The 12,601-nt window shown below is 41.1% G+C and overlaps 1 protein-coding gene and 1 non-coding gene across 2 annotated transcripts in view; one reads left to right on the top strand and one right to left on the bottom strand.

The window, feature by feature from the left end:
• The first annotated feature begins 382 nt into the window (after positions 1 to 382).
• Positions 383 to 579, top strand: LOC127474421 (U2 spliceosomal RNA). Its single transcript, XR_007905843.1, has one exon. It is a non-coding gene; the product is annotated as a U2 spliceosomal RNA (small nuclear RNA).
• A 5,536-nt stretch (positions 580 to 6,115) lies between these two features.
• Positions 6,116 to 12,601, bottom strand: part of PHEX (phosphate regulating endopeptidase X-linked) — a 100,592-nt gene continuing 94,106 nt past the window's right edge. The window contains exon 22 of the mRNA XM_051794868.1: positions 6,116 to 11,236. Coding sequence (XP_051650828.1) covers positions 11,134 to 11,236 — 103 coding nt within the window. The 3' untranslated portion in view covers positions 6,116 to 11,133. The remainder of the gene's footprint in view (positions 11,237 to 12,601) is intronic.

The following is a 12,601-nucleotide window of genomic DNA, read 5'->3' on the forward strand; positions in this document are numbered from 1 at the left end:
GTGGTACAGGGATTGGCAGAAGGTGAACACCGTGCCTGTGATCTCCATGCAATGCAGGTCTTCTCCCAGCCAAGTTAAACATTCCTCTTTGGGACTTCCATTGCTTTTGGCAATGTAAACACTTGAATAACTTTACACCAGTCCACTACAAGTTAGGTTCTGAAAAGTTTTGATGCTGTGGGAGGGCTGGAAAAATAGTTAGGGAACCCTTATTATTGACAGAAAAGACAAAACTAAATTTTGAACTAGAGTTATCCATCTATCACAGAGCAGAGTAAAAATGGTGTGTACAGGGGCAGTTCTGAATTCCGGACAGAAGGCACCAAATACTTTTTTTATCTATAAAAGCAGGCAGAGAGCAAGGCAGCACATAAAGTGCCACATCACTTCTCGGCCTTTTGGCTAAGATCAAGTGTAGTATCTGTTCTTATCAGTTTAATTTTTTTTTTAATATTAGGAAAAAAATTTTTACAGAGAGAGTAATCAGACATTGGAATGGCTGCCTGGGGAGGTGGTGGATTCACCATCCCTGGAGGGGAAACTGGATGTAGCACTTAGTGCCATGGTCTAGTAACCATGGTAGTGTTGGATCAAGGGTTGAACTTGATGATCTTGGATGTCTTTTCCAACCTGGCTGATTCTGTGATTCTGTGATCTCTCAAGGTTTCTGAGATCCGTTGCTCACAGGAGTGTTCCTGAAGGCTCCTCATTCCTCTGGTGCACCACAGGGAGGCCAGGTTTTCACTGTGATGAAAGGTCCTGCTTGTGGATGGTCTGCAGGAAGTGCTGTGTGAGTAGGCGGTGCTGGTGTGGTGATGCACGATGCAGGGCTGGAGGACAGGAGAGGAGCAAAGCCCCAGGTCTCCAGGTGGGATCTGCAGAAGGTGGCTCCTGAGGCAGGGAAAATGGTCCTCATGCTTTGATTAAGGTTCCTGATTTGCATGCCATTGGGGAGAGTGTGTAGGTAGGAGCAGGATGTTGGATAAATCCATTTAAAAGCCCTTAGAAGTGACAGGTAGCAAATTCCCACCACACACATACATTTCTCTTTTATAAGGAACGGTGTAGGGTCAGGCCCAGGTTTAACCAGACACCAATTGCTCCCTATAACACAGAGAAGTGACCTCTCACAGCAGTGCAGCTCCACGCTCCTTCTCCTGGCTGTGCCTGTATAGCTCAACTCAAAAGAAGGCACTGGAGGGTTGCTTTGTGGCAGTAAATACACAAGGAGCAAGACAAAAACATCAGACCCTGAAATTTAGGGGATGACTGCATCAGAGCTCCTAATCCCACTTGAAAGGATGGGCTCATGTCCAATTACAGGTTTTTTCCAATCCACTGGGAAAGCCATTACACTGATGGTAATCAGATTGGTGCAGCCATGGCAATCTTGAAAGCATTTAGGATATCTTTGATTAAATGATATAGTGGACAAAGACTGAAATTGCTTCTCTAGCAAAACCCCAGCATGAATAGTTTTTTAATTAAAATTAGGTAATCTAGCACTTTCACTTGTAAAATCACATGAAAGAGAGAAAACAAAAGTGAGGGATAGGAGAAAGGGAAAATGCCTCTTTGTTTTCTCTACTGACTGATTAGCACAACACTGGTTTTAAAATCCCTTTGCTTCCCCGCGTAATGAGGTTGATCAAAATTCTCTAAAGAAATAAAACAGCTGCACAGACCTCCAAAATCACACTCTTCTCTACTGCGTGTGCATTGTATTCTTTTCAACAGCTTTGTTTCCAAATTATTCTTTCCCCTTCATTGCCTCTGAAAGTCTATTACTGGATTTATTAAAACAAAGCTGAATAAGCACGCTGAATACAGACACAGTGATTGTCTCAACACATGTTTGTGCAAGACCTACTGTGCCAGCAGGTCTGAGCTGCTGGCTGTCACTGAACTGAGGCAGAACAAAGGAAAACCCAGCTGAAAGAATGAAAGTGTTCACTAAAGAAAGGTTCCATATTTTGCCCTTCTATCCTATATTGAAGACCTGAAATAGTAATTATTAAGCTGAAGTCAGACCATGACATTTTATTTCAACCCAGGCTGGGAGGAGAAATGTTTTTATATTGTCTCTAACATGACCTGACACCTTTCCCCTGTCTGACGCTGGGTTGAGGTAGTGCTGCTGCTGCTGCAAGCTGTGCCTTCCAGGGAATTAGCCCGTCTGGGGTGGCTTGGGAAAGGACCATGCTGCTTGCTTCTCACTGCTGCCTGGCTGTGATTTGTGAGGGAGAAGTGATGAGGAGAAGCTGGTGGGCAGAGCACACCGTGCACATGCACTGCACGTGCACACTGTGTGTACACACACCGCACACAGGCATTGCACACATTTGTGCTACACACATGCATTTTACATACATGCACAGAGAGGGAGAGGGAATGCATGAACCCTGGCAGAGGGGGAGGTGGCACACCAGTCCTCGTGCCATTGCCTGTGTCAGTGCTCACGCAAACCAAAGTGTGCCCAGCTGCTTAAGCAAACCTTTCTGGGCCGAGCCCCTTCCTCTTCCCCATTTCATTTGTTTTTGCACAGGCAGGCTTCCCTAAGGAAGCAGAAGGTTTAATGAATGGGGTTATACCTGACACAGTGAGGAGGAAGCATTGTACCCATTGATAAAGTGAGAAGTGGCGCTGGAGCTGCTGCTGATTCCGTCAGGAAAGTGGTTGAGTCACCATCGCTGAAGGTATTTAAAAGACATGTAGAGATAGCATTTAGAACACGGTTTAGTGGTGGACTTGGCAGCACTAGATTAACCATCTTTTCCAGCCTAAGTGATTCTATGATTCCTCTCTGGGCAGCATGGGGGTGCCCTGTTTCCTACCAAGCCCTCCTACTGTGCTGCACTCCCCATAGTGAGGGGTTTTGTTCCTCACTCAGCCCATCCAGCTGAGATGCTTTTTTGAGATTTTTTTTTTTGAGAATCATCTCAAAACAAAGGGAAAGACACACTCGCAGGGAGAGGCAGTTCTGCAGATGCCCACAGCTATAACGCTGCTCGAGTTTGCACAAGCAAGATGCAGGTGCTTTCATTACTGGCCTCAGTCATCAGGATGGCTTGAGTTTTCCCACCTTCTTGATTTTCCTGAGAAATTAACTTTAATTTCTTGGTTGGGACAGAAGATTTCTTTGTTTTGCTAAGTGGTACCATTTTAATGTCTTGGATGTAGTGCAAGGTGCACAGGGCAAGTACACACTGCCTTCTTGGCAAGCAGCTTTATGTGCTTGTGATAAACCACCCATCTCCTCCTCAGCCACCACACACCCCAGCAGCACTGTCCCTGTCACGGGCACCAACTCCAGTAACACAAAACTTTTCTGTCTCATCATGGAGACAAAACCAAACAAAAACACTTCAGTGTCATAAATAAGCCCACACTCAGTTCAGTAGGAAACACTGAGTTTAATGATTAATAGGATCGTATCTGGAGAAGTCAAGTTGAAAAAGCAGCTCTGCAATTCTGAAACGGTGATAAAGCAACCTTAAAATGTTTAAAAATATGAAAATGCAATATCTGCTAAACAAGAGCAAACAGAGTCAGTCCTGTGCAAATGACCGAGAACAGGGCAGATTTTGAAAACATCAGAGGCTAGAAATTTTTTTCTGTCTAGAAGAAAATATGTGTTCCAAGTAGTTATAAGTCAATAAACTCTATGTGCAGTTATCCAGATGGAGTAAAATGCTGGCCCCACAGATATTTATCACTCAATGAACTCACTGAGGTCAGAATTTTACCCTGAAACTCTATTTGTTTAAAAATAATTCATATTTCTGATATTTTTACATACACGCACATAGCACGGACTTCCCATGCTGTGCCCATATATATACATATATATGTGTGTGTATACATATATATATATATATACACATAAAATCTTTTATAGCAGTAGTTGTACTAATGTTTTATAAAATCTTTTACTGATTTACAACACTAAAGAGTTTCTAATTTCTATTTATCATTCTGTTCAGAGGTCACTCCATATTTTACTCTCTTCTCTCCAGTGCAAACCACTGATGCCCCGTTCTAGCAGAATGACATGAAAGCATATGTGTTGTCTGATAAAGAGCAGCCCTATTCCACAAAAGACACAGGTGTTTTTGTGATGCAGCAGCACTGCATTGTTTTGCAAGATGGACCTATAAAAGCACCACTTTTGTCAGTTAAAATGCCATGGTATGGAGATTAGTTGATTCATATGATATGCGTGCTTTGGTGAAAAGAACAAAAAAGATGCACAAAACTAGAAATCAGTGGCAGAATTGCAGACACAACCTTCCTGGGTGCCCAAGAGAAAGTAAATAGCCCCTCAAGCCCCATGGCTCATTGGGGTGACCTCTGAGGATGCACAGCGCTGAGCCCCACTAAAGGACTGAGCTATAACACAGACACACTCCCCAACAAGTTACGAAGGCAAACAGGTCTCCTGCCCTCAGGCTTTCCTCCCAGTAGAAATTATTTGTCAAGTTTGTAAACCATTCCCCTAGCCCAGTTTGGCAACTGCCTTTTCTATAAGAACTTTTTATTTCTTGTTGCATATCATGGCATATGCTCGCGTTTCCCTAATTGTTGTATTTGAGAACATAATTTTTTTTCCTGGTTTTACCCAAATACTTTCCTGGTGTTGAAGAGGATGTGACATCATGTTTTTTTCAGATTCCTATAATGAAATATCTGCTGCTCACATTTCAGAAGAGGACTATGCATCATCCGTATAAAACAACCAAACCAATCATTATTTACAGCAGCGCTGGTATGTTAAATAAACTTTGTGGTAGAAAACGTTTTAAATTCCTTTTGAAGGCTTTCCCCAAGCTTTGTTAAGCAGGTCACTTTTTCACCAGTTTGGACAGTAAATATGGATGTGATAAAACTTTCAGAGACATTTTGAAAAATGTGCATTTAAGTTTGCAGTTACTGTATGCATCTGTGTATGTGTTTAACCTGGTACAGAGAGCTGTTTCAGCTTTGGTGCTTATGGATGATTAAAATTATATCATTATATCTCTTTCTTTGATCACAATTTAGCGTTACACATTATCTTGATTCTCAGTAACTTCCAACTTTGATGTTATATTTAATAAAATATAATGCAGTGCTGAGGAATCCCACGGGTATCTTTAATTTCTTTTCTTTTTTATTAATATATATTACACTTTAAATGGGATTAAATTGTCTGATTAGTGAAGCAGGCTTTTGCTGCAGCAGTTAAACTCTGAATTCCTCAGGGCAAGCTATAGACATTGTTAAAGTATCTTTCCAAGATGCTGATAAACCCATGAGAGTTAAGCAAGACATTTTCCTTGTGCTGAGGCTGGTTTCATTCTCCGACCCCAACCTTTGCTTTGTTCATTCATCCTCCTCCACAGAAACCTTTGTTTTTGCCCATTGAAATGCTGTAAGGCTGCATGGTACAGTAGGTGACAGAACTGATGCAGGCTTTTGAAGACAAAATCTCCCTGCCACCCCAAACCCAAGAGCTGCGTAGAGAGGCTGTGTCACCACTGAGCATCATTCTAGAGATGCAGCAAGGCCAGCATCAGCCACTGTGCCCACCAGGCACAAATGTTCCTTGATGTTCATAGGCTGTATGCTGTCTTGAAGTGAGCCAGTACCACTGCTTATGGCCACCCAAGCAGTGTCAGGAAACTGGACAGAGCTCAAGAATGGGGCACTTAGCCCAGAAAAGCCAAGTTGGTCATGTATAAGGCCTTGGCCCAATCCCTGTGCCCAAACAGCCCTTGACAAGTGCCCGGTCAGGCTCATGAAGTACAGGGTGCACTGAGCTGAAGTTCAAACTCAGGCATGGCACAAGGGCTATCCTATCAAAAACACTTCCAGAAAATGCTTAATAGCAACTGAAAAGCAAAGAACGGGCTGAGACAGGCATGGACTTGGGGAAGGCGTTCTGGCCTTCTGCAATTTTTTCAGCATGCAGTCCTGTCCCCAGCAGCTCATTGTATGTTCATTTTAATTGCCTCCAGCAGGGTAATGAGGGCAAGTGGAGCTTAATAAACACTGGCTGAGGATGACTATGCAACTCTCTAAGAGAGGAGGTCCTTCTCAGCCTGTCAAGCAGTAATAGTAGTCTGGAGAACCTGGGGCCACATCATTATGCTCTTTATTACATTTCATTAAGACTATATATTACAGAAGTAACATTGTAGAGTTGGACAGTGCCAAGCCAAACAGCTCTTGCCATACTGTGAGCATAGGAAAATTCTTCATCACTTCAGCTTTTATTGGCTAACATAATTGTCTTTAAAATGGTCAATCAATACAGTATGCAAAAAGAAAAATTAAAATGTACAATAGGCTGACTATCAAATAAAAATCCAGATTCAAAAGAATTAAACAGAAAAGGCCTTTTAACTTTGTATAATTCTCCGTATAATACTCAATGAAAAGTTGACATAACAATGCATATAACAATAAAAACTTATATGCAAACCTGTCTGATTATTTCATAAATAATTCAACCAATTAGAGTCATGATAGCATTTCAACCTAAAGAATGGTGAAGTCCCTCTGCACAGGGCATGAGGCAGAGTTTTATAATGCACCTGAATTTTTTGTCCTTCAGCATCCAGACCCAGCTTGGACATTGTTTATGTACCTAAGCAGTTTACATGGGTGAATAGCACAGCTGCCTTTTCAAAGAGCTACTCGTGTAAAGCTAATTCCTTCACAATAGGATCAGCAGAAATACTCACAGTGTATAAGGCGGTGGTTTTGCATTTCAGGATTAATGCAGAAAAAGAAGGAATAGACTAGACTAAACTAGAATAGAATGTTTCCATATTTCTAGGACCTGAAGAAGGGGACATGGGGCAGGAGTGGAGGTTGTTTCTTTATGTCTACACAGTAGAAAAATATCTCTTCAGATTTACACAGATAAAAATGTTTTGTTCATAGGTGATCCTTCCCCTCCTGGTCACTGAAATGGAAGATTACTGAGCTAACAGGAAGAAGCATTTCACAATATTACTGGCAATTGAAAAAAGTAACAATTTAAAAGCTCTAGAAAAAATATATGTATGATGAAGGATCCTTTTGCATAGATATAATAAGTGAACCTGAGTGCAACACAGCAAGGCACCGCTAGCATAGACCCAGGAGGCACAACAGGAAAACAAAGCATAGCCAAGTAGTCCAATAAAAGAGAGAAAATGGGAAGAGCCCTCACAAACCATCACTAATGTCTTGGCTGTCCTTGGTGATAAAAGTTTTATCACGTTTAATTACCTTCCGCTTTGCTTTGCAAATGATATGAAAGTATCTTACTACAAAGTGAACTGTAAATTGCATAATCAGCTGTTTGGTTTGAAGTAAAAAGCAGGCAGGTGAGGCAGACCAGGATCCTTGTGTGGACATATGCAAGACCTAAGCTCAAGGCACTGAAAACCTCAGTCAACAGCAAGGATTCCCCAAACTAGGATACTACCAATGAGTGTACCATCAGCAGCAGGGACTTCTGACTTTCCTGGCAGTGTGTAGGTGCCATCTCAACTGCTAAAATCAGGGTACAAAATCTGGTCATGTGCTTTCTTCTTCTCTTCTAGTGCCTTTCCCTCAAACCCTTCAGCTTCCTATATCCCCCCAGCCCAGAACCTGCCTCCTGCCTCCTACAGGAGATATCCTAGCAAGGATGAAAGAGTTTGCAGTGATTACTTTGCTGTTGGGAATACACATACCACAGTTCAAAAATCCTTGGTATTAAACATGAAAGACCTGAGCCTAGCAAGGAGCAGGAAGAGTGACATTTAAGGCAAGAAATGTCAGACATTTAGAAGAAATCGCTATCCAATACAGAAAAACAACACTATAAACAACAAAAGACAGAATCTGCCTCACTGGAAAATAACCATGAGAGAAGAGTTTTTGCAAATGCATCTCTGATTTGAGAGATAAAATTAGAAAATTTAAAGTCAACTGTTGTGAAACCATCTTTGCATAGTCCAATAATTTAGCAAATTTAGATAAGTGTTTGAGTTGATGTCCTGACTTTTCTGAGGACAACAACCGTATTGGTACTACCTTTAATGGGGCCAGGATGTTGACCCTGAACTTTGTGCTGTTGATCCAAAGCAATCAACATCAAGTTGTGTCAGTGCTCATATGAGCACAGAAATGAAGTCACTACAGCACTCAATTTGCTAAAGAACTTTCCCATTACCAGGCAAACAGTATCCCTTTGCTGAAGACCAATACCTGCTCGTTCGAGGAAAAGGTCTATGAAAATACTGCCATCACAATTTATGTGAAAACTACCTCTAGAAAAAGTGGCAATTCAAATGATAAATTGTAATCCATGGAACTCAGGAACAGAGCTAGCATGAAGGAAGCAAAAATGCTTTTCCTCTTAAGAAAACTTTGACTTTTTCCGGGAAAATTGATAAAAGAATGTTCTGGTTCCAAACCCTAATATTTTGTTTCCAAAAAGGGTCAATAGAGCCTTGAGTTTAGGAATGTCTGCTTCTTTCACACTAGAAGGTAGTTTGAAATCCTGTCTTTTTCCATAAATTATGTTTCCATTATGTCCCACTTCTTTCTAAAGAAACATAAGAAAATAATCCCATTTGCTTCAGTTACCTAGCTTCCGTAAACCTTCCTCCACCTTGACTGATGGACGATCATAAAATCATAGAATGGTTTGTGTTGTAAAAGGCCTTAAAGTTCATCTAATTCCAACCCACTACCTTCCACTAGACCAGGTTGCTCAGAGCCCCATCCAACATGACCTTGAACATTCCCAGGGATGCAGCATCCACAACTTCTCTGGACTTCCTGTTTCAGTGTCTTACCACCCCCACAGCAAAGAACTTCCTCCTAATATCTAATACAAAATTGCTTTCTTTCAGTTTGAGACTATTCCCCCTTCTCCTGTCACTAAATGTCCCTTGTAAATAGTATGTCTCTAGCCTTCTTGTAGGCTCCCTTCAGGGACTGGAAAGCTGCAAATAGGTCACCTCAAGGCTTTCTCTTCTCCAGGCTGAACAATCCCTATTCCCTCAGCCTTTCCTCATAGCAGAGGTGCTCCAGCCCTCCAGTCATATTGGTGGCCTCCTCTGGACTCGCTCCGACAGGTCGATGTCCTTCCTGTGCTGGGGACTCCAGAGCTGGATGTAATTCTCCAGGTGGGATCTCACCAGAGTGGAATAGAGGGACAGAATCCCCTCCCCCAACCTGCTGGCAACAGTCCTTTGGATGCAGCCCAGGATACAACTGGCTTTCTGGGCTGCAAATGCACATGGCCAGGTCATGTCCAGCCTGTCACCCACCAGCAGCACCAAGTCCTTCTCGACAGGGCTGCTCCTGATCTGTTCATCCTCTTGTATTGATAATGGGGGCTGCCCCAATCCAGGTGCAGCACCTTGCACTTGTTAAACTTCACAAGATCTCCATGGGCCCACTTCCTGAGCTTGTTCAGGTCCCTCTGGATGACATCCCATCCTTCAAGTGTGGCAACCACACCACTCAGTTTGGTGTCATCTGCAAACTTGCTGCAGGTGCATTTGATCCTTTTGTCTATGTCATTAATTAAGCTATTAAATAACACTGGTCCAAATATGGACCCCTGAGGGACATCACTTTTCAGTGATTTCCATCAGGACTCTGAGCCATTGATCACTACCCTCCAATTGATCACTACCCTGTGACCATCCAATTCTTTATCCAACAATATTTGACAACTCCTTGTAAAAAAAGTTAATCTTACTAACATTTCTATACTGATAAAATAAACTTTAGGCATATAAAAGAATTTATATTTTTTGTATATATATATATAAAAGTGCATATACACAGAGACCTATATGGATTTGCAGTAATTAAATCTAAAGAAATTCCACCATGTAAAAATGAATTAATGTACAAGGTATAAATATATATCACTTAAATAAGTATCTTTCTGTTAGAAAAGAGTTGTTTTGTGTGTGTGTCCCCCAGTAACAGTTATATGTTAAAGTTTTTCTCTTCAATAAAATGTGCTTTCATGAATATTGTTAGAAATCAAATTAAAGACTCAACTGGCCTGCATTTTTAGTGTATTTATAAGTCCTCTATTCCTAAATTGCTCTTTTTATCCAGACAAGTCAAATGCTGCTGGTAATCTGTTTTTCTGTCGCATATTCTTCTTTCTTTAAAATCACAAATCATCCTGCTCCATCCAGAACATGAGGGCAAAGATGCACTCTACTTACAATCCTCTGTAAGACCCAACACTAAAATACCCATAACTTACAAGTGGTATAGTATTTCAGGCTTAAAAAATAGATGTAGCTAAAGCTATCTTCAGCACAAGGTAAAAACCACCCCTGGGAAAAAAACTACCCACATTGTGAACAGGAATACATGCTGCAATATTTATGAGTATCATGGTGTTGGGAATTCCCTCTGCAAGCCTTTGATTTTCATCATACATTGATTTTTATCATAAGCTGTTCTAAAATTAGAGGAGGCCACAATCTGACAAGTATCCTTTGTGTTTTAGTTGTAGCAGATGGATACTACTACCTCATCTTGAAACTGTTCCAAAACCTGAGGCACTAATCTGACATATTAAACTGAATTTATATAAAGTCTTGTGTCTTTACATCACACAACATCGTTTATGGCATGCTGGGCTGTGACAGTTTAAGTTATGAAAATGTTGTATCACTCAGTGGATCAGATTTGACTTTATAGCAGGTCTCATGAATTTCTTCATCCGGAAAGAATAAATTTTGTGTAGGAGCATTCTGCACAGCACCCCTGCAGAGCAGTAGATTAAAACTGAATTTTAGCATTTACCTCTTGCTCAACTATAAATCAGGAATTAGAATTGATAATGGCAGTTATCCATCAAAAGCAATGCAACTGCAGATGAGCAGGAGTAGTTTTATGGATAAAATGAGTTACTTTTTATTATTATCATTAAAGGAAACCTCTTCTATTTGGAATGTTTCTAGGTTCTAAACAGGGATGATTAGATCCATGCTGGTCATCAACATGGATAAGGAAGATGCATTTGAAGTAACACCTCTCCAGATTTCAGAACATTATTCTGAAACTCTAGCAGTGGTCTTGAGCTCAGCAGTTCACATTGCAGACTCCTGTTGACAGAAGACCTGGAAGGAACATCTACCACAGCCGGCAGGATTCTGCTCCTCGGTTCATCGTCGTATTCCTTGGGCAATTGAAAGCTTTACGGAACTCTTCAAAGTTGCTCATGGCTCCAATAACTCTGCAAAGAGAAAAGGGGTGACCATGCAGCTTGCCTTCTGTTAAACACTACAGGTCTGCAAGTGTTTCAGTGTGTTCACTTCAGGTTGAATTTTCAGGCTTTCATATAATTTTTCCACAAATGAAACCAAAAAGTTCAGGAGAAGCACTGCCAGTTAAAGCTAATAGGAAGACAATCTTATTTTGTGTGGTGCTTTGAGAAGCATCTTGCTTTTCTAGAAACTCAGTGAAAAACAAATGCGTTTTGTAATACTATGTCCTCTAGAACAATTTTCTAATCTAACCCTTGGCAGCAAGGGTGAGAGATCAGCAGTAGCCTTGCACATTGAAATCCTTCTTCCAGCACCTGCCAGATGCTGCAGTCCAACAGGCATGTGCATGTAAGCACACACTGAGGTTGCGCTGGCAGTGGTTTCATTTGGATCATGTCAGCCAGCTTCCCATAACATGTTAATACTGAAAATCTGCCAATTAAAAAGAAATAAAACCAGAATCTATCTAGTGAAATATCTTTATGTGTGCATGCATGCCACTTTTCTACCCATGGTTTGATATTGCCACACATTAACTGTGAAATCAGAGTGGGCTGTCTGGATTTCATCCCACTGATTTATAGTAGAGGCACCTTTCCCTGAACAGGTTACCCTGAGCTCCCTTGGTAATCAATAGAAAGATGTACTTGCAGAGTCTAAGTAATTTAAATTTATTACCTGATGAAAGATTATATATATGTATATATAAACATAGAGAGAGAGAGACAGAGAGAGAGAGTACTGTATTGGAGACACTTCCACTATGAATCAGAATCAGCTTGTGGAGTTAACATCCTTCCTCCAAATAAAGAGGTGATGTAGCACTTGACTGAGGGCAAACATACAATTCTTAGTTAAGTAAATACGACTGACATGAATCCCAACAGAAACAACTTGTTCTTGGTCACACAAACTCTGTGAAGAGGCTGAGAAATAAACTCTGGCTTCCTAACTCCTATGTAATCTTTAAAATTTCCCCCTTCCAACCTCTCCTTGGAGTTCATGAGTGTCTGTGGTTAGGGGAGCCTGTGGGAGGCCTTTTGGGGAAAGGCACAGTTACTCTGGGCTATCACAGCTCCTTCAAGTAAAGTGTCACTTGAAGGTCAATGGAAGAGTATAGTCTCAAACCAAATTTATAGGGCATGTTTTGCTTTGCATTATCAATATAATTCAAGGTAGTCACTTAGAAGCTTTTAATGAACTCAGGCAGATTAAATCAAGGACGCTCCTAATATTCGCTGTTTTCTAAACTAGAACTGCTTAGGGAAAGAAAGTGATAGATGAGGCATTTTACATACTCAGGTCATGACTACAGAACATCATAGGGATCAGGC

The sequence above is a fragment of the Manacus candei genome, unplaced genomic scaffold, assembly GCF_025592945.1.
Source record: "Manacus candei isolate 608988 ecotype Guabito, Panama unplaced genomic scaffold, ASM2559294v1 h1tg000041l, whole genome shotgun sequence".
Classification (NCBI taxonomy): Eukaryota; Metazoa; Chordata; class Aves; order Passeriformes; family Pipridae; genus Manacus; species Manacus candei.